At 49.4% G+C, this 21,526-nt stretch overlaps 1 protein-coding gene and 1 long non-coding RNA gene across 3 annotated transcripts; one reads left to right on the forward strand and one right to left on the reverse strand.

The window, feature by feature from the left end:
• Positions 1-336: 336 nt before the first annotated feature.
• On the reverse strand, positions 337-13,814 carry LOC308238263. 2 transcript variants are annotated; one of them, XR_013959533.1, is made up of 3 exons: positions 13,500-13,814; positions 11,607-11,826; positions 337-3,131 (listed from the first exon to the last, which is right to left on the reverse strand). It is a non-coding gene; the product is annotated as an uncharacterized lncRNA (long non-coding RNA). The 2 variants fall into 2 exon arrangements; XR_013959534.1 differs by lacking the exon at positions 13,500-13,814 and adding an exon at positions 13,385-13,490 and having other exon boundaries at positions 2,150-3,131.
• Positions 13,622-21,197, forward strand: POP5 (POP5 homolog, ribonuclease P/MRP subunit). The gene is made up of 6 exons (XM_080649951.1): positions 13,622-13,879; positions 17,259-17,354; positions 17,445-17,587; positions 19,725-19,874; positions 20,045-20,128; positions 20,219-21,197. Exons 2-6 carry the CDS (start codon positions 17,335-17,337, stop codon positions 20,329-20,331), a joined length of 510 nt encoding a protein of 169 aa, XP_080506077.1. The 5' UTR covers positions 13,622-13,879; positions 17,259-17,334; the 3' UTR covers positions 20,332-21,197.
• Positions 21,198-21,526: the final 329 nt, after the last annotated feature.

Consider the following 21,526-nt stretch of genomic DNA (forward strand, 5'->3'; position numbering starts at 1 on the left):
CTGGAACAGGACAGAGGTGAGAGTGTGCTATAACACTGGATTGTCCACTTTAAAATGAGTTAATTGTATGTTATGTGAATCTCACCTCCCTTTTTTTAAAAAGAATATATCTGGGTTCAATTCATAGTCATGTCATGTCAATTGATGTGGAAAAACATTTAATAAAATTAACACCTATTTATGACTTTTTAAAAAGAATCTTTGTTGTTACCTAGTCATGGTTTTAAAAGAAAAACTAACTTGAGCAGTGTGAGAACAGAAGGGAACTCCCTCAACATAAAATGCCATTCCCCCCGCCCCCATGGTGATCTCAGAGAGATTCAACACTATCCTGATGAAAATTCCAGGAGGTTTTTATTTTCTTTTGTAGAAATGATCAATTAGGTTCTAAAACGTATATGGCAATAAAATAAAAACAACAACAACTAGAACAGCAAAAGCAATTTTGAAAAATATCAGAGTTATAGCACTAAATCCTATTTGATTTCAAGAATTACTATAAATCTGCAGGAACCAAACAGTGTGTGGTATTAGCATCAGGATAGACACGTAGATCAGTGAAACGGAATCAAGTCCAAAAATAGATCACATACATACAATCAATTGATTCTTGCCAAGGTGCCACTATGCTTCAATGAGGAAAGGGAGCTGGCACTGGAACACATCTATACAGACGAAAAAATGAACTGTGACCCCTACTTCACACTATACACAAAAACTAACTCTAAAACTTCTAGAAAACAAGAGAAAATCTTTGTGGCCTAGGCATAGGCAAAGATTTCTTAGGATACAAAAAAACAACAACAACACATGTATAATCAAAACAATTTACAAATACAACTTCATCAAAAGTTTAAACTTCTGTTCTTCAAAAGACACTGTTAAAAAATGAAACTGCAAGCCATAGACTGAGAGAAAACATTCATTTTATGGGTGTATATATGACAAAGGCCTTGTATTCAGAATATGTAAAGAACTCTTCCAAGTTCATGAGAAGATAATAAAAATATATTTTTTAAATAGACAAAAGAATTGAACAGTCTGGCCAGCATGGCTCAGTGGTTGAGTGTCAACCTATGAACCTGGAAGTCACGGGTTTGATTCCTGGTCAGGGCATATGCCCGGGTTGCAGGCTCGATCCCCAGTGTGGGGTGTGCAGGAGGCAGCCGATCAATGATTCTCTCTCATCATTGATGTTTTTATCCCTCTCTCCCTCTCCCTTCCTGTCTGAAATAAACTGAAAATATTAAAAGAAAAAGAATTGAACAAATACTTCCCCAAAGAAGACAGGTAAATGTTCAATATGCATACGAAAAGAGTCTCAATATTTTTAGTCGACAGGGAAGTACAAATGGAAGCCACCATCAGATACCCCTGCACACAGATTAGAATGGCTAAAATAACAAAATGTTAGTGAGGATGGGGAGCAAGTGGAACTCGCATGCACTCCTCAGGGACTGTAAAATGGTACAGTTACACTGAAAACGTTCGGCAGTGTCTTATTAAGTTAAATGTATACTTACTGTATAATTTAGGAATTCCACTCCTAGCTATTTACCTGAAGTAAATGAAAACATATAACCATACACAGACTTTTACATGAGGTTCATAGCAGCTTTACTCATAATAGTCCCACACTGGAAACAACCAAAATGTCACTCAACGGGAGAATTACATCAAGGAATTGTGCCATGTCTACGCAGTAGGGGACTACTAAGCAATGAAAATGAAAGAATTGCCAATACATTTAACAATGTAGATGAACCTTACAAACATTTTTGTTCAACAAAAGCAGCCAGTCACAAAATAGAACATTCTGTATGGTGTCATTTCTATGAAGTTCCAGAACAGATAAAACAATAGTGACAGGAAGCAGTTCAGTAATTGCCTGGAGCAGGACTGATGGCAGAGAGGCATGAGGGGAAATGGGGAGGGATAAATATGTCCTGTATCTCCACTGGAGTGGTTTATTTTAATCTTTATGGTTGAAAGTATTACATATGTCCCCCTCTTCCCCCCACTAACCTCTTCTAGCTCGCCTCCACCCCCTGCCCCAGGCTTTCGCCATGGAGCGAGGTTTTTTTATTGTATGTACCAGGTGTCCCGTTAATAATGCCAATTTTGTAACCAAAGAAAACATGATAATTTCAAGAGAAACATCAAAAGTGCTTTATTCAAAGTAATGTCCATCGCTAGCTACACATTTCCCCCATCTTTCAGGTAATTTGTGGGTACCATCCCAATAGAACTTTTTTTGTTTTGAGGCAAACCATTCAGAGACCCAATTTTCCACTTCTTCGTACGTTTTGAAGTGCTGCTCAGGAAGTGCTTGTGCCATCGATCAAGACAAGTGGTCATCTGAAGGAGCAAGGGCTGGTGAATACGGCGGGTGAGTTAATACTTCCCAGGCAAGATCTTTTAACGTGTCTTTAACTGTTTTTGAAGTGTGTGATGGTGCGTCATCATGAAGCAAAATTACTTTGCCGTGTCTTTTGGAACATTCTGGTCATTTTACTATCAAAGTGTGGTTCAAATTGATTATTTGTTGTCGGTAGCAATCAGTATTAACGGTTTCACCTGGTTTTAGAAGCTCATAATACACCACACCTTCCTGATCCCACCAAACACAGAACATGGTCTTCTTTCCGAAGTGATTTGACCTTGCAGTCGATGTTGATGGTTGACCTGGATCAACCCATGATTTTGTGCATTTGGGATTCTCAAAATAAATCCACTTTTCATCCCCAGTCACAATTCGATGCAAAAAAGACTTTCTTTTGTGCCGTTGAAGCAACATTTTACTGATGACTTTTCGGTTTTCCATTTGTCTTTCGTTCAGTTGATGTGGCACCCATTTCCTTCCTTTAAAGTCTTTCCCATTGCTTGTAAATGATTGGAAATTGTTTGCTGAGCAACGTTTAATCTTTCTGCAAGTTGTTTTTGAGTTTGACACGCATCTTCATCCAATAATGCTGGTAATTGTTGGTCTTCAAACATTTTCGGTTGACCTGGACGTTCTTTGTCTTTCACATCGAAATCATCGCTTTTAAAGCATTTAAACCAGCATTCACACGTATCTTGAGATGGAGCATGTTCACCATAAGCTTCCCGAAGTATTCAGCAGCACTTTTCTTCAAAATAAAGTAATGAATTATAACTTCCTGCAAATGCTTTTTTTTGGCACGAAATTCGACATTTTTAAGCGTAAAAATATCTATGATGTTAACACCTTCAGCAAATTTGACATATGAAGTTTTGAAGCTGGCTGTCAATACAACAAAATAGCATACATATCAAATCGCATATATATCAACATATGTGTCACTCCATCTATTGAAAAAAATCTGCATTAGTCAGTACACCTAGAATAGTATAGCCCAATAAAATTGATTAAAAAAAAAAAAAAAAAAGACCACCTAGGTCCAATTTCTGGCTTTGCCCCTTACTAACTGTAATATTGGGTAAGTTATTTCACTTTTCTGCACCCATATTTCCTCACAGAAAAGTGAGAAGAAGAAGAATACTTCCTTTAAACATTTAAAAATAAATAAATACACAATTGTGGGGGAAATAATAATTTTTAGTAATAATGCTTGCCTCATTGCTTTGGTATTTTTGTCTGTTGCTGCTTTTAGATGACCTCACAGGATTTTTGAAAGGATCAAACGAGCAAATGTATTATTACAAACCGCAGTAGCCAACCTCCAAGGACTCCTGCCTCGGGGTGTCCTGCCCGAGTGGCCCCTCCACGTTGACTAGGTGCTCCTGGGTGCCTCTAGTCTATTGTCGAAAGGATGGTCTGCGGGTTTGAGACGAGGCCAGGAAACACACTGAGCCTGCTCCTCTTAAAGCTCTCTTTCTCGGGGAGCCAGCCAGCACATCACAGGGACTCCCAGCAGCTGTAGGGAGGGGTCTGGATGGCAAGGCACCGAGGCCTATTGCCAGCAGCCAGCGCCAGCAGCCAACCCTGGGGTGAGCCAGGTGGGTCCTTCATTCCAGTCAAACCTTTAGACCACTGATTGACAGCCTGCCTGTAGCCGCAGGAGACACGAGCCGAACCACCCTGCTCGGCTGTTCCCAATTCTTGCCCCACAGAAAGGGGGTGAGGGGATAAACGTGTACGTTTCCAGCCACTAGGTCGCGAGGGGAACTTGTTACTCAGCAGTAAGGGACGAGCACGAGCCCTGGTGACTGCGGCCAGCACGCAGTGAGCGTTCTTCCTGCGGCCTGTGGGACCGGCGGTGGGTGAAAAGTCGACTAAACCACTTGCCTCCCTTTCTAACCTGCTCCTTGCTGTGCAGACTGACGTGTCAGACTCACAGTCTTCCATATTTTCTGGCCCCCAGCAGGGGATGGAGGGACAGGAAGAGGGAGGTCAGGATATTTACTCCTCTGCTCCCTCCCAGCAGGGCACCTCCGCAGGCTCTGTCCCTCCACAGGGCACAGCTGCTGATGCTGGCGCTGGGGCACAACTCCTTCCGGCTGTGAAACTGCTCCCTCAGTCCCCCCCACCCCCCACTGTGATAGCCCGGCTGCACCCTGCGACTCCCCCGCCCTGCCCACACCTAAGCAAGCCCCTTTATTGGCCTTTCTCAAGTTACCCAATCTGAGCATGCCATCTGCTTCCTTCTGGGACTGAGTGGCCACCCTAATTAAGAGCCTCTGCTTTCCAGAAGGACGTAGAAATTCAAAGAGAAGCAGAGAGATGACTCAGGAACTAATGGAAAAGCAGCAGAGGCCACCGGAGGTGTGCGCTGCAGGCAAAGGGCACTAAGAGATGCTTGTTGAATGAATCAACGAATGAATGAATAATGAACAAGCAAACGAATGGCTTTGCGGCCGAGGAGCCATTGCCCTGCTTCCTGGAAGGTGGTAGGTGCAGGAAGGAGGTCGGCATCTGAGCGGCGGCGGCCAGGCCAGGGAGGACCAGCGCCCAGCGGCTTCCGGGAGCCTTGCCTGGAGAGGATTAGCACACAGGCCGGGACACCAAGGAAGCAGCCCCCACCTCCGGGAGAGATTCAAGTTATTTTTGAAAAGCGAGCAAGGCCCGCAGGCGGCCCTGGCAGAGCGCAGAGCTGGGAGGGAGAGCCAGGAGCAGAGAGAACAGACAGCGATAGCAGAACCCACGCCCCGTCCCTGTGACGTCGCCCCACACCCTGTGATATAACAGGGAGGCAGAGGGGGAGGCAGCCTGCGTCCCCTCAAGAACTTTTATTGGGGCAAAATGTATGTGCCATGAAAGTATCCTCGGGTATTTTGAGCCGCTCCCACCCCAGGCCGAATGACACAGGGGCTGGGAACATTGGCCAAAAATATTTGTGTCTAAATGGTGTGTGAGATTTTGCTTAAGTCAGGAAAAATCCTTGAAATTGGAGGGAGGGTCACTGCTGTGAGGCAAAGCTGGGGGTCAAGGGTCAGGAAGCAGTTGACATCCCCCAGTCTTGCAAAATAAGGGGAAGGCAGAAGTGGCCTTGGGGCTGGGAGGAGGGGAGCAAAAGCAGGGGTCAGGCTGGGTCTGAGCTGAGGGCTGCAGGCGCAGAAGTGAGCAGTTGGGCCGGCTGGTGTGGCTCAGTGGTTGTACATCAACCTCTGAACCAGGAGGTCACAGTTCAATTTCAGGTCAGTCAGGGCACATGCCAGATTGCAGGCTCAATCCCCAGTGTGGGGTGTGCAGTAGGCAGCCGATCCATGATTCTCTTTCATTTTTTATGTGTCTATTTCTCTCTCCCTCTCTCTTCCTCTTTGAAATCAACAAAATATATATATATTTTTAAAAGAGCAGTTGGGCCGAAACTGGTTTGGCTTAGTGGATGAGCGTCAGCCTGCGGACTGAAAGGTCCCAGGTTCGATTCCGGTCAAGGGCACGTACCTTGGTTGTGGGCACATCCCCAGTAGGAGGTGTGCAGGAGGCAGCTGATCTATGTTTCTCTCTCATTGACGTTTCTAACTCTCTATCCCTCTCCCTTCCTCTCTGTAAAATATCAATAAAATATATTAAAAAAAAAAAAAAAGAGCAGTCGGGAAGCATCTGATGAACCATGCAGTTGACTAGACAGATACTTGCACCTGGGTGGGAAGGTCAGAGGCAGCCATCAAATCCCCAAAATAACTCCTGCTTCTTCAGGAAGACGCTGGAACCAGTCAAGGTGGGGATCATGTGAAAATCCATCAGAGAGGATGCTGAGAGCCTGGTGTCTCCAAGCCGGGATTGGAGGGAAGGGAAATGAACAAAAGATGTGGTTTGCAGTGAGCGGCTGCTGTCCTAGGAGCCGGTGCCGTCATGAATGTGAAGTCTGCCTTGGGCTTCTGTCGGAGGGGCACCAGGTGCTACCATCTGTTGAAGGCCTACTGTGTGCCCGGCCCTGGAGCATAATATGGCTAAGAATGTGAGCTCTGAAGTCAGCCTGCCTGGATTTAAATCTCTGCTCTAGTCCTTGCTGGCTGTGTGATCTTGGACAGGTCACTTTTCTCCCACTCTGAGCCTCAGTTTCCTTATCTGGAAAACGGGGATGAAATGCCTATCTGCCCCATAGGGTAGCTGAAAACAAGTGTTCGATGCGTGAGAACTTTTCATAGGAATGTCCTCATGACCCTGGGTGAAGGAAACGTGGGTAGGTTCCATCTCCCCACCTTCTAGGGGAGTGAGCTGAGGCTCAGAAAGTCCAAGACCGCATAGTTAACCTGTGGAAGTGTCAGGGGCCCCACTCAGGTCGGTCTGTGTCAGACGCAGGCCTATTCACTAGGTCTGGCGCCCTCGCTCCTCCTCAGTTGAGCAGAATGAAGGGCAGGAGCCCACAGGCAGGGCCCTGCCCCTCACCCACCCCTCTCTCCAAGCCCCAAGTAGGGAGGCAGATCCAGGTGAGACTCTGGGGTCCAGTGGAGAGAACGTTGCCTGTGACTCACTGTGTGACCCTGGCCGAGTCCGTTCCCTCCTCTGGGCCTCCGTTTCCCCGTTCAGAACAGCAGGGTGGGCACAGTTGGCAGCAGTCCTGGAAAGTCTAAATTCTCGCTCCGTTCCCTTGTGGGCGCCTGGGCAGGGGGCGTGAGGACTGGCAGCTGCCAGGCAATCTTTCCTTCATAAACTCCCCCCTGCCCCCCCAACCCCCCGCCCCCCCAACCCCCCCACCCCCGTCCTCCAGGAATCGTGTCTAGGCACATGCACAACAGTCAGAAGTGAGAGCAAGCACGGCACGTTTGGGAGCCGAAAACAGAATGATCTAATAGCCTGGTATGGTCATCCATTTGATCCGCTTTTGTGTTTTTTAAACGTATTTCTATTGATTTCAGAGGGGAAGGGAGAGGGAGAGAGAGATGAAACATCAATGATGAGAGAGAATCATGGACGGCTGCCTCCAGCACACCCCACACTGGGGATCAAGCCCACAATCCAGGAATCAAGCCGTCAACCTGGTTCATAGATCGACACTCAGCCACCAAGCCACACCAGCTGGGCCATTTGATTATTTAGCCGATGTTTCATACTGCGGGCCAGGCACTGTGCTGGGGACAGCGGACACGGCAGTGAACAACAGAGACAAACCACCATCTTCAGGGGCTCACATTCTAACTGGGGAGATGGGAAAACAAGTAAACAGCCAACAACCTGGGCAATCTCAGAATGGGAGGATGCTGTGTGACTAATAGCAAATATTTACAAAGCATCTGCTCTGGGCCAAGCACTGTTAACAGATGTTGAGTAATTTCATCCTTACTACAACCCTGTGACTGGGTGACTAGCATCACCCCCATTTCACAGCTGAGGAACCTGGCACGGGGGGTGCCACCCAGTTAGGAAGCAGCAGACTGAGAGCCAGACCAGGCATCGGGCTCCCTGCTGCTGTGGGAAGAGCAGTAAGGAGGGCAGTTTGCTCAGGGCAGAGCACTCGCCAGCGGTGACGTTTGAACTGGGCCACAGAAGATGCCAGCCCGCCACGGGGAGTGCAGGAGGCAGAAGGTTCCAGGTGGCGGGGGCACCGCGGGGAAAGGCCCTGAGGCAGGTGGGAGCTGGAGCTGCTGGGAGAAGAGCAAGGAGGCAGCTTTAACCAGAGCAGAGTGACAGGAGAAGTCAGATGTGGAGAGCAGGCGTGGAGGCAGAGAGGAGGCTCAGGAAATGCTTCCAGGATCCTCCCCGGGACCCCCCAGGAGTCGAGTCCTAGCCCAGTGAGGAGTTGGGGTCTAATCCTATAAGCCTGAGTTAGAATCCAGATTCCAGCCCTAGCCCGTTTGGCTCAGTGGAGAGAGCGTTGGCCTTCAGACTGAAGGGTCCCGGGTTTGATTCTGGTCAAGGGCACATACCTCGGTTGCAGGCTCAATCCCGGCCCTGGTCCGGCATGTGCGGGAGGCAACCAATCGATGTGACACATCGATGTTTCTCTTTCTCTGTTTCTCCCCTCCCTTCCATTCTCTCTAAAAAGTCAATGGAAAAATATTCTCAGGGGAGGATTAACAAAAACAAAAAACAACAACTTTGTTTTAAGCCACAAAGTTTGGAGTGATTTATTATGCAACAACACATAACCAATTCTACCTCTACACAAGTTGCCATTTCTCTCCAGGACTCTCAGCCGTCTTCCTTCTCCTTCCAGGCAACGGTTACTCAATTCAGTCTAACCTCCTGAGGTTTATCCTCCCCTGAACCTTCTAGCCCTGGCTCTCATTCTCTCAGCCTTCCAGATAGACCCAACCCTTACTGTGGCCATCAGACCCTGAATGGCCTGGCAGCTGTGGTTCAGTGGTTCAGCGGTTCAGCATTGACCTATGAACCAGGTCAGGACACATGCTGGGATTGTGGGCTCAATCCCCACTAGGGGGCGTGCAGAGGCAGCTAGCTGATCAACGATTCTCATCATTGATGTTTCTCTCTCTCTCCTTCCCTCTTCCTCTCTGAAATCAATAAAATATATATTTTTAAAAAGGCCCCGAGTGGCCTGTCCCTGTCTATCTCTGCAGCCCCAGCACTCCTCACCTACACCTCTAGCCCAGGGGTGGGCAAACTTTTTGACTCGAGGGCCACAATGGGTTCTTAAACTGGACCGGAGGGCTGGAACAAAAGCATGGATGGAGTGTTTGTGTGAACTAATATAAATTCAAAGTAAAGGAGCGGAGGGGAGAGCAAGAGAACCCTCCGCTCTTTCGGCTCCGCGGACCGGATAGAACAGCTGAACGGGCCGGATCCAGCCCGCGGGCCGTAGTTTGCCCATGGCTGCTCTAGCCCCAACTACTCACAGCTCCTGGAACTCAGCACTTCCGCTTAGCACGAGCTATCCACCCATCTGGAACACGCTTTCCTGCCACTTTTCTCTTCTGGCTAACTCTCCTGTGAGCCTCAACAGCCATCACCACCTCCAGAAAGCCTTCCCTGACCTTCCAAGCTGAGTTAGATCCTTCCTCTGGAGACCCTCTTGCTCCCATTCTTCCCCTCATCACAGGAGCTGCCCCTAAATTGCTCTGACCACTTTAGAAACCTGTCTCTCTCAACACACTGTGAGCAATTTCAGGGCAGGGATGAAGTCTTCTCTGTGTTCTCAGAGCTTAGCACAAGCCTGGCACATAGTAGGTACTCAAGGAAACCCAGAAGAATGGAGGTGGGCATTTAGTAGTAAGGGCTAGGCACACCTCACATGGAACTGTGTGGGGGTACTGGGGCGATAAATGTCAAGGCTAGGAATATGGAGCCCTCCTCCCTGTGCCCAACACTCCCTACCCAACCCCTAGACTGCAGCAAGTGAATGACTTGTACATCTCCCCAGAAAAGTGAGTGTCATGCGTTGGTTACTTGCATGAGCTGTGCAGGCAGGCAGCCAGGGTTTCAAATCCTGGCTCTGCTACCTCCTGGCTGTGTGACCCTCTGAGCCTCCCTCCCCTCATCTGTAAAATAGGGCATGATAAGGGCTCCTCATAGGCCGTCATAAGGAATAAGTGAGATTGCAGATTAAAATGCTTAGCACAGCCCTAGCCAGTTTGGCTCAGTGGATAGAGTGCCGGCCTGCGTACTCAAGGGTCCCAGGTTCGATTCCGGTCAAGGGCATGTACCTTGGTTGCGGGCACATCCTTAGTGGGGGGTGTGCAGGAGGCAGCTGATCGATGTTTCTCTCTCCTCGATGTTTCTAACTCTCTCTTCCTCTCTGTAAAAAATCAATAAAATATATTTTTTTAAAAATGCTTAGCACAGTAGCTGGCACAGGGCAGGTTCCCTGCAATGTCTCTGCTTGCCACGCTGTGAGCGACACTGATCCAGGCCCAGCTCCGTGCCTGGCACATGACAGGTGTTCAGCCAACGCCTTAGGAATGAATGAGTGAGGAGTCTGGTAAGAAAATAATAATAATCGTAATCGAGTATTAACTCATTCACTCTTCTTGACTAACTAAAGGAGGTGGATACTGTTATTGTGCCCATTTTCCAGGAATGAAATTGAGGCCTGGGAGCAGGCAGATCATAAGGAGTGGAGCCTGGACTCGAGCCCAGACAGTCCGAGTCCTTTAACCGGTTACCACCACCCTATCCTGCCTCTCAGAGCCCGAGACACGCCCTTCCTGGAAGCGTGGCTTCTAGCCAGTTTTGTGATCTCAAGCACGTGAACCTCTCTCTGGGCCTCAGTTTCCTCACCTGCCAAGAGAGCCAGTGTGGGAAGGCACTTCCAGTTGATCTAAGAGTCCAGACCCTGGCTGGTATCTGGCCAGTGCCAGGGACCTGCTGGCCAGCTATCGCCAGGTGGGCCAACACTTTCCAGGGGCTGGATCGTCAAGGGTAAGTCCCTGTATATTGACAGCTGCACTATCGCCCCCACCCCCCGCCACTGGGGGGAGTCTGGCCTCTAGCTATTCCCAGCGCCCCCCCCCCCCCACCAGAGCCCCTGAAGGAAGCTGAGGCGGCCACCCCCAGACGTCTATTCCTGTCCTTGGCCTCGCGCCGTGCTGGGGAAGCAACAGCTATTTTGAGCCCCTTTTCCCTCCTAGCATGAGCGGTGGGAAGGCGCTGGGAACATCCCAAACTGGGAGGCCGCCCATCGCAGCCTCCCTCTGGATCTGGGCCGCTCCAGCCCTGCGGCTCTGCCCGAGTTTCCAGCTCTGGTGATGTGAGCGGTTCTGATCACAACCACCGCACTGCGATAACCAGGAGCACCGACTCCGAAGGGCTTCTCCGGGGGCTCGGCCGAGGGGAGCTGGGCTTTGCCCTTCGGGGAGGAAACTGGAGCAGCCATAGCTGGACCCCCAGCTGGGAGAAGGACCTGCTCTGTGCTTGAAGTCGGAGAAGATAGCGTTAGGACAATGCTACAACAATAGCTAAGACTTAGCCCTGGCCAGTGCGGGTCAGTTACTGGGGTATTGTCCTGTGCTCTAAAGGCTGCTGATTCAATTCTGGGTCAGGCCACATTCCTGGGTGCGTGCAGGAGGCAGTTGGTCAATGTTTTCCTCTCACATCAATGTTTCTCTCTCCCTCTCCCTTCTTCTTTCTCAAAATCAATAAAAATATATATATTTTTAAATACCTACATTTATTGAACACTCAGGATGAGACAGGCCCTGTTCTAAGCACTTGACATGGAGATGAGTCATTTAATCCTCAGAGAGAGGAGACTGAGGTTCAGAGAGGGGAAGTGACTTACCTCAGGTCACACAGCTGGTGAGTGGCTGAATCAAAACTTGATCCCAGGCAAGCCGGCTCCAGAGTCCATGCTTTAACCACTTTTCTCTCTTCTGACTCTCCCCAGCCCAGGAGGCTAATATAAATTAGGGTCACGAACACTGGCTTGAGAGTCAGTTCCCCTTTGCCATTCCTAGTCCTGTGGCCTGGCCACACCATCGGGGTGAGCTCAGCTTCCTCCCCTGTAAAGTGGAGATAATGATAGTGCCACTCCAGGATAAAGGCCAGGATTACTAATAACACACTTGGGGTCTGGGGCTCATAGAAAATTAACATATGCACATGGTACAGTAAACCAATCCAAAGGGGCACAGTAAGAAGTGAGTCCCGCTCCTGTTTCACACCTTTAAGTCTCTCACCGGAGGTGACCATCATCGGCATACTTTGTATCACCTTTGGGGAGTTTTCCACACACATAAAGACAGAGAAGCTGGATAGGACAAGGACATGGGCTGCCTGGTCCAAATCCTGGCTCTGCAGCTTCCTAGCTATGTGACGCTGCCTTTTGCTCACAAACAAATACTGCAAGACACATCCTGTTCACCTGTCATTTGGCACAAGAGCATGAATCTCTGTGGGAGAGATTCCTGGCGGAGAAATCGCTGGGTCAAACAGTAGTGCCCTGGTAATTTCAATTAATTTTTGGATGAGCAAATCCTCACAGCAGGTGAGGGAAGGGAAAAGAGGTCCCCATAGCAGTGAGGACGAGGGGGAGCTGAGATGTGATGTTCTGACTCTGAGGTCAAGGGAGGGCCATGTCTGCCCCAGCAACTTGGAGGCTGTGGCAGCTCCCCGGCCCCGGCCAGGCAGACGGAGGGTTTAATTTTACCCAGATTGTCCCCGTAAGGCTTTACAGGGAATTGGCTGATGGGATTAGAGGAGCAGGAGCCCCTAATGAGCAGTGGCTGCTTAACAACATGCTAAAGCAGACACAATTCCCTTTGCCACCGTCCGCCATGGCAGCATTGCCCAGGCTCTGCTGGGGAACCCCTAGATGCCAAAGGCATCTCTGAATCGCACCCCAATTGGATTTGCCGTCTTTGAATATCCTTCTAGGTCCCAGACATCCCAGAAGGGGTAGAGAGCAAGGGGTTAAGAGCACGGGTTTGGAGGTGAGGCAAAGGTCTTTCGCAGACTGACATACTGTGTGACTCTGGGCAAGTCATTTCCCTCTCTGAGCCTCAGAGTCACGGACCTGCCGCATGGAGGTGCTGTGAGGATTAAATGAAGTCAAACACATAAAGTGCTTAGTTCGGTGCCCGGCACAGTCAGAGCCTAATAAATGGCAGCCCATTAGCTGAAGATGAAGAACAAAGACAGCTACTCCTGATCCCACCCCGGAAGGCCCTGGACAAGATGACCCGTTGTAGCGTCGCACTCCCATTTCACGGAGCATTTCAGCAGTTGCCCCAACCACCTCGTAGGGATTGTTCCGGATTTCCCAGTCTGAGAAATGGACTGTGTGATTTATTTGTTCAACTAAGTCTTAAAGGCTTTGCCAGAATTAATACTCGGTTTTGTGTCTGATCCAAAAGCACAAATGGAGCGTGGGAACCCTCAGATGGGAAGAGGGGAAGCGCGCAAAGGAAGTTTCCCAAGCCCCCTCCTCCCCCATTATCCGATCTGGGGCCTTCCCCCGAGAGTCCCTGAATCGCCGGCACGGAGGTCACCGTTGGCCTCTTCCCGCGGGAGTTTTGCGCCCGTGGGAGCTCTCCTCTCCGAGCCTCGTCCCTCACTCACCTGTAAGATGAGGATAATAGTGGCTCGTGGCCCGGCTGGGAGAGAACGGGAGGGACTGCGCACCCGGCCGCGCCCGCCCTGCATTCCGGGGACCCGCCCCGCCCCCGACACCTACCGGGCACCGCCCAGCGAATCTCGCCGCGGGGAGGAGGCCGCCGCCCTCCAGCCTCCTCGGGCGGGTTCCGCGCGGCGGGGACCGGGTGAGTGCGCACAGCCGCGGCCTCATTAACAGGCGTGTGATGAGCGCCGGCGGAGCCGGAGCCGCGGGGCTGCCGCCCGTGTCCTGATCCTCGCGGGGCCGGCAGGAGGCCCGGCCTGGTCCGAGGCGCGGGGTCCAGGACCGAAGAGTTCCTCCCAGGGGCTTGCCTGCGGGGAGGAGGAGACCGTTCATTCCAAACAGCGTTTCCGTGCCCTCCCTGCCAGGCGCTTCACCCGCGTTTACGCGCTGAAATCTGACATCCAGCCTCGAGGGAGGAGCATTATCTTATTGCACAGGTGAGGAAACGGAGATCCAGAGACAGGAATTAACTCCCCCGACAGGATGTGGCTGGGAAATGACGGAGAGGCTTCGAACCTACGTGGTCTCTCCATTGTACACAAAGTGGACATCAGCCTGCAGATGAGAGCAAGGACGCTGGAGTCGAATTCTAATCCTGCTTCTTACTGTGTGAGTTTGATCTGAGCCCCAAGTGCATCCCATAAACTGTTGGATTAATTGAGTTGAAGGCTGGAAGTGCTAGGGGAGTTGTCCCACGGGAGGGAGAAGGGGGAACTCGGAGTCCGTCTTTCTCCGCGCACTGCGGGCCTCTGACGCCCCCTGCTGGACAGAGGCGTTTAGATGATGAGTTTGTTCTTGGGCGAGGAGAGCGGAGACACCTCAGCAGGGCCACTGCTCTGCTGTCTCCTTCACTCCCCACCCATTCCTCCCTCCGCATTCCTCCTTTAAGGTGGTGAAAAGTGAGAGATGTGAAAATTGAGGACTCATTCCACATCTTGCAAATAATCAGTTGTGAAACCTGCCTCCCTTTATGGAGCTCACAGGGCCAGCCAAGTCCTTGACAGTTCTAATAGTCAGGAATAGGCATAAAGAATAAAGACCTAACCACAAGGCTGTGCATCAAAGTGCTGGGTATAACAAGAATATCTAGAACTAATTTAAACATCCATCAAGGGAATATTGACAAATTTAACAGGTACATGCAAAAAATACAATACTGCGTAGCTGAAAATATAATGTTGCCATGAACATTTGACATGAAAATATAATCAAACAAGGAAAATGAGTCTTACAGGCATTATATTGAGTGAAAGGAGCCCGGCACACACACACAAACATGCTGTCAGGTATTTATCTGAAGTTCAAGAACAGGCAAAACTAATCTCTCTCTATATATATAAAAGGCTAATATGGTCAGTGTCCCTCCAACCGTCTGACCAGTCACTATGACACACACTGACCACCAGGGGGCAGACGCTCAAAACAGGAGCTGCCGTGACCTGCACTGGCCATTTACAGAGAAACGGCACCAAGGACCTGGCGCCCACAAAGCAACCCTCGGCTTCCCCAAGTGGGACACAGGCCCCTCCACCACCCCGGAGTGACAGCTCACCAAATCACAGCCAACACTGCCGAGACCCCATGGCGAAAATGTGGCCCACGGCCCAGCCCAGCCCAGAAACGGTCACTGTGGGCACTGGGTAATGATGTCACATAGCAATGCCTGGCTTCCTCTCCCTAGCGACTAACCTCCTTGGAGTTTCTTCAGCCCAGGAACACGACTTGCTTTATAGCCAGGTGCAAACATTTTACACTGTAACCAAATGTCTGTGAAGCGTTTTCCCATGCCTCATCTCATTTGATCCTTACAGAAGTCCTGGAGTAGGTAGATAGGAGACTCAGTGGAATTCTATTTTCTTTTCATTAGCCAGAAAACGGAGATTTAGAAAACTTAGAAACTTGACCCGATTGAAAAGAACTATGAAATTTTGGACCTTGAAAATGACTTCAGGTTTTCTCACTGCGCAGAATATAGTCAAACACTGCTGCAGTTAAATATTTTACCTTTTGTTCTCCCTGCGTGATCTACAATAATAATCTGCTTCATGCTGATATTTACTGCTGTGTTGCTGACAATTACCTGAAAGAGAAGTTGGTGTGCTTCACTGGGCTGGAAAAAAGTTTAGCTACATCAGAAAGCAGGTCTAATTAAGCAAGTGTATTCTATATATATAAAAGGCTAAGCTGACTTGTGCATGCGCCATACATATAAAGCTCTTGCTGGTGCCAATCGCACACGTGTGTTTCGATCTGTCATTGTCTATTGTGAATTTGGTTGACACTTCTATTATAGAGAAAGGGCGAATAGCGATATTAAAACATTTCTTCTAATTAATTTCCTTTCAATGTGCACAAATCTGTGCACTGGGCCTCTTGTCTTTCCTAATAGAAGTCAGAATAGACACTACTTCTGGGAAGGATTCTGACTGGGAAGGGGCCATGGGAACCTTCTTGGGCGCTAGAAATGCTCCCTTAATCTGGGCGGTGGTTTCACAAGTCTATGCATGTGTAAAAATACATTGAGTTGTATATGCATTTTATGTATGTTATACCTCAATAAGACATTTTTGAGAAGATAATCAAGCAGGAAAAAAGATTACTAAACAGTATGATCCTACTCTTAAAAAGAAAAGAAAAGAAAAATATAAAAACATAGGGCAGCAGTTCTCATCTCATACTTTTTTCATTGTCTCAGGACCCCTTTACACTCACATTATTGAGGATCCCAAAGAGCTTTTGTTTTTGTGGGGTATATCGATACTTATCATGGATATTAAAATAGAAATATTTAACAATTGCATTAGCCATCAGAGTGATAACATCAGCATGTCATGTAACCTCTGGAAAACTTTACTGTCCATTGTGAGAGTAAAAAAGGCAAATAACATCTTACTGTTATTATGAAAGTAATTTTGACCTTGGAGTCTTGGAAAACCCAGGGGTCCCTAAATCTCACTTTAAGGACCGCTGGCGGGGTGGGGGGCCCGTGGGAGGAAGTGTGTGTGTGTGTGGGGGGAAGACACACCACATGATAAATTATTCTCTCTCTGTAATGGATTATAATTTATTTTTATTTGCTTCTTCGTGCTTTTCAATGGAAAATATGCCCTGGGCGGTTTGACTCAGTGGATAGAGCGTCAGCCTGGGGACTGAAGGGTCCTAGGTTTGATTCCAGTCGGGGTTGCAGGCTCAATCCCCAGTGTGGGGCGTGCAGGAGGCAGCCAATCCATAATTCTTTCTCATCATTGATGTTTCTATATCTCTCTACCTCTCCCTTCCTCTCTGAAGTCAATAAAAAAAATTTTTAAAGGAAAATATAACGACCACTGATTGGTTTTGCAAACAAAAAACGAGACTCATCTCCGCAAGACTGTTGAAAAGCCCAAACAGTAATAGCATATTTGGCTGTATGGAAAAAGCAAACCGAGCCCTAACCTGAAAGTAAGGGTCCGATTTCCCGTATCAGTCCTGGCCTGTAAATTGGAGAGTTCCACTGTCCATCTTTAAAGAGGGAATATGTAAGTGCACACACGACTGGGTGGTAATGGAATAGAAAGGAAACGTCCTGAGGGCCCACATGCAGCAGCTGCATCCTATGTAGTATTGCACACTGCGGCATGGAACATAAAGACCCATCCCAGCCACAAACGGCTCCAACGCTGCGCCCAGCACCCAAATCACTGTGAAACTCAGGAGTACGCCAGATCTCTGCAAACGCAAACGGAGGCGGGGCTTGAAGGAGACTGACACTGGGCTTGGCCTCTCAACATTATAGCTCCGCCTTTCTATTCTACATCCCTCTCTGAGTGGTTGCAGACTAAGGAGGTTAATTACCATTGGCCATCATCGGACACCAGCTTTGCGCGTCAGGACGCCGGGAGCGGAAGTCGCCATGGTGCGGTTCAAACACAGGTAAGCAGCTCGTGGCTTGCCCCTCAATGCTCTTTCCTGCCCGGTGCCCTCAGCCCTGGCCTCTGCTCACCTCCCTCTCGTCCGCCCCAGGTACCTGCTCTGCGAAGTGGTGTCTGACGACCCCCGCTGCCGCCTGAGTCTGGATGACCGAGTGCTGGGCGGCCTCGTACGGGACACGATTGCTCGCCTGCACGGGACGTTCGGCGGGGCCGCCTGCTCCATCGGCTTCGCGGGTACGAAGGTGCTGGGGAACGGGCCGACAGCGGAACCCGGAGGGATTGGGTGCCGGAGGAGGGAGAAAGGGCACAAGCAGCGCACGGAGCTGCCAAGCCTGGTGCACCATCCACGAAGTGTTGTTTGTTTTCCATAGTTTTGTTAAGAGAGGGAGAAACATCCGTGATGAGAGAGAACCGGCTGCCTGCGTCGTGCACGCCCCCTACTGGGGACTGACATGACCTCCCGGTTCATAGGAGGAGGCTCAACCACGGAGCCATGTGGCTGGGCCACTAAGTGGTCCTTTTTAGGCGTCTGGGACTCCCAGCTCCAGGTGTGGACAAGCCCAAAGTTAGGCGGAGAGCTAAGACAGAAGGCAGTGGAACTTTGGGCAAGAACCCCCTGTACCTATTTACATGTGTATATTGGTGATTGCTACTGTATTTAATAGGATAGCTAGAATTAAATGGAGATGTGTATAGTTCCTATTAAGTTAGGTGACTGGTTACATTAATATCACATGGAAAAAAGTCATAATTACCCTGAAAAGCCCTTAATAGGGCCTGTAAAGTACAGAACACACAATTGTGTGCATGTAAATGAGGAAGAAGAGGTGCCCTCCCAGCAGCCACACAAATCTAAATTCGTTCTTTTACTATATGCTCAAAATGGGATCCTGGGAAATTATATTATATGCACAGTAGGGGCCCGTGCATGAATTCATGCCCCTTGAAAGGAACTGTGGGCTGTGAGGCTGCGGTGGGCAAAGGGGCAGCCCTGGTCCCGTCTGCCAGCAGCTGCGCTCCCATTGCTGCCACCGCTCCCACACACTGACAGGGCCGGCCCCACTGGTACCCACTGACAGCATGGAGCTATTGGGGCCAGCACCAGCAGCAGATGCAAGCAGGGCCAGCACCATCAGTGAGTGCCAGCGGCAGCTGCTGCCCTGATCTACCCTCAGGAGCAGGGGGAGGTGAAAAAGCCCTCAGGGGTGATCAGGTCTGGCAGCCGCTGCTCGCACCCGCTGATGGCGCCGGCAGTTGGTGCGAGAGCCAGGCGGGACATGGCATGCGGGAACAAAGAATTTTCAGTAACCACCAGAGGCTCACCCTGATGACAGTGACCAGCACCCCACCTTGGTCTGGTACCCCCGCTTTCTTGCTCCACCATCCCGCCACGGCGAACACCATGTTCCGCATGCACCCCCTGGTGGTCAGCGCACATCAGAGACTGGTTATTTGGTTGTTCCGCCGTTCAGTCTATTTGCATATTAGGGTTTTATATAGAGAGATAGAAGATAGGCATAATGCTACATCAGGTGAGACTGAGCTGGCTACAGTCTAGCTGCAGAGCCTTTTTTTAAAAAATATATTTTATTGATTTTTTTACAGAGAGGGAGATAGTTAGAAACATCGATGATAGAGAAACACCAATCAGCTGCCTCCTGCACACCTCCCACTGGGGATGTGCCCACAACCCAGGTACATGCCCTTGACCGGAATCGAACCTGGGACCTTTCAGTCCGCAGGCCGACGCTCTATCCACTGAGCCAAACCGGTTAGAGCTGCAGAGCCTTTTTTTTTTTTTTAAAGACCAGCTCTTATTTTTTCTTTTTTTCTTTTTTAAATATATTTTATTGATATTTTTACAGAGAGGAAGGGAGAGGGATAGAAAGCTAGAAACATCGATGAGAGAGAAACATCGATCAGCTGCCTCCTGCACACCCCCCACTGGGGATGTGCCCGCAGCCAAGGTACATGCCCTTGACTGGAATCGAACCCGGGACCCTTCAGTCCGCAGGCCGACGCTCTATCCACTGAGCCAAACCGGTTTCGGCTGCAGAGCCTTTCTTGAGCCAAGGGTTTGGATCTCCATCTCCCCACCCCCAACGTATTAACATGTCAGTGAATGAGAAGAACATTTAAAATTCTAAATTCATCCGTTCTGAGTGGTGTGCAAGGCACTGGCTATTGTCTATTCCCTCGCCCCCTTCCATAAATGACAATCTCTTTCCTCCAGGAATCTCTTTTTACTCACTGATGCGTCCCAAGTGCCACTGCCTTGAACAGTTGTTGGCACTTAGTAGGCTTAGTTACCCTAAGACCTTTGACCTGCTGCTGAGAATCCAATTTCCCAAAATTATTTTGCCTGCTGTAGTGCGATACCTCAATGTCTATACTGGAATAGTGCTACTTCGATGCCGAAAGGAGTTCTACCAGCTTGTGTGGTCAGCTCTTCCCTTCATCACACACTTGGAGAACAAAGGACACCGTTACCCGTGTTTTCTCAACACCTTGCACGTGGGAGGTAGGTATGGCTGCATGGGGTATGGCTGCTTTTCAATAGGTATCAGGCTCAGAGTTCAATCATGTCTGGTGGGTGGGTCTTCCTATCCTGCCAAGAGCAAGATGCTTTCCCCTGGCTCAGAAAGTCTTCGAGGAAGACACCTTTCACCACAAAGCTCTTTTCTGTGCCAGGTACAATTAGAACATGTCAGAAGTTCCTGATTCAGTACAACAGGAGACAGCTGTTGATCTTGTTGCAGAACTGCACTGATGAAGGTAAGCAACACTAACCCAGTGCGTACTGAGCAGTGACTGGCCTCCAGCTGTCAAAAACCTCTCTCATCCATGCTGCCTGCCTTCCTCCAGGGGAGCGGGAAGCTATCCAGAAGTCTGTCACAAGAAGCTGCTTACTGGAGGAGGAACCGAGTGAGGAGGAGCTTTCAGATGGTGGTGAGGAGGCTGCTGAAGCAATGGAGTGAACCTCTACAGGCTGCACGGTGCCCAAGCCTCGGGGCCCACTTGTTGGAACAGGGCGTTCTGGGAGGCGCTGGATCTTCTACATTTCCAGGATCTCCTTTCTCCATCATAGAATGGCTGTCACTCCAAGTCCCTGACACATCTGATAGATTTGTGGCTTTTGCCTCACCCTGCCCTTTCATCTCAGGCTGAAACACCCTCATCCCCCCAGAGTTTCTGACCCTGGATTTCTGAACTGCTTTTGGTTAAGAATGACAGGTTAGCCCTAGCTGGTTTGGCTCAGTGGATAGAGCAGCCTTGGGCAAACTACGGCCCGCGGGCCGGATCCGGCTGTTCTATCCGGTTCTCTTGCTCTCCCCTCCGCTCCTTTACTTTGAATTTATATTAGTTCACACAAACACTCCATCCATGCTTTTGTTCCGGCCCTCCGGTCCAGTTTAAGAACCCATTGTGGCCCTCGAGTCAAAAAGTTTGCCCACCCCTGGGATAGAGCATTGGCCTGCGGACTGAAAGGTCCCAGGTTCGATTCCAGTCAAGGGCATGTACCTTGGTTGCGGGCACGTTTCCAATAGGGGGTGTGCAGGAGGCAGCTGATCGATGTTTCTAACTCTATCCCTCTCCCTTCCTCTCTGTAAAAAATCAATAAAATAGCCGAAACCGGTTTGGCTCAGTGGATAGAGCGTCGGCCTGCGGACTGAAGGGTCCCGGGTTCAATTCCATTCAAGGGCATGTACCTTGGTTGCGGGCACATCCCCAGTGGGAGGTGTGCAGGAGGCAGCTGATCGATGTTTCTCTCTCATCGATGTTTCTAGCTCTCTATCCCTCTCCCTTCCTCTCTGTAAAATATCAATAAAATATATATATTTTTAAAAATCAATAAAATATATATTTTTTAAAAAAAGGCAACCTACCAAATGGGAGAAAATATTTGTAAATAATGTCTTAAAAAAAAAATGACAGGTTATAGCTACGCCCAGCTCACAATCATACTAGCTGATACTTTAACCTATTTATAGTATGTCTAGCTGACCTGAATTGAACAACAACAAAAAAAGCTGCCCTGTCCATGCAGCTCAGTTGGTTAGAGCAGTGGTCGGCAAACTCATTAGTCAACAGAGCGGCAAACCGCGGCTCACAAGCCGCAGTTTGCCGACCACTGGGTTAGAGCATCGTCCTGATATGCCAAGGCTGCAGGCT

Source organism: Plecotus auritus, assembly GCF_963455305.1.
Source record: "Plecotus auritus genome assembly, chromosome: 13".
NCBI classification, from domain to species: Eukaryota; Metazoa; Chordata; class Mammalia; order Chiroptera; family Vespertilionidae; genus Plecotus; species Plecotus auritus.

Coding starts and splice junctions, on each gene's coding strand:
- POP5 (XM_080649951.1), top strand. CDS start 17,335: ATGGTGCGGTTCAAACACAG. Junction 17,588..19,724: donor CTGCTCCATCGGCTTCGCGG/GTACGAAGGTGC, acceptor TGCCTGCTGTAG/TGCGATACCTCAATGTCTAT. Junction 20,129..20,218: donor GCAGAACTGCACTGATGAAG/GTAAGCAACACT, acceptor GCCTTCCTCCAG/GGGAGCGGGAAGCTATCCAG.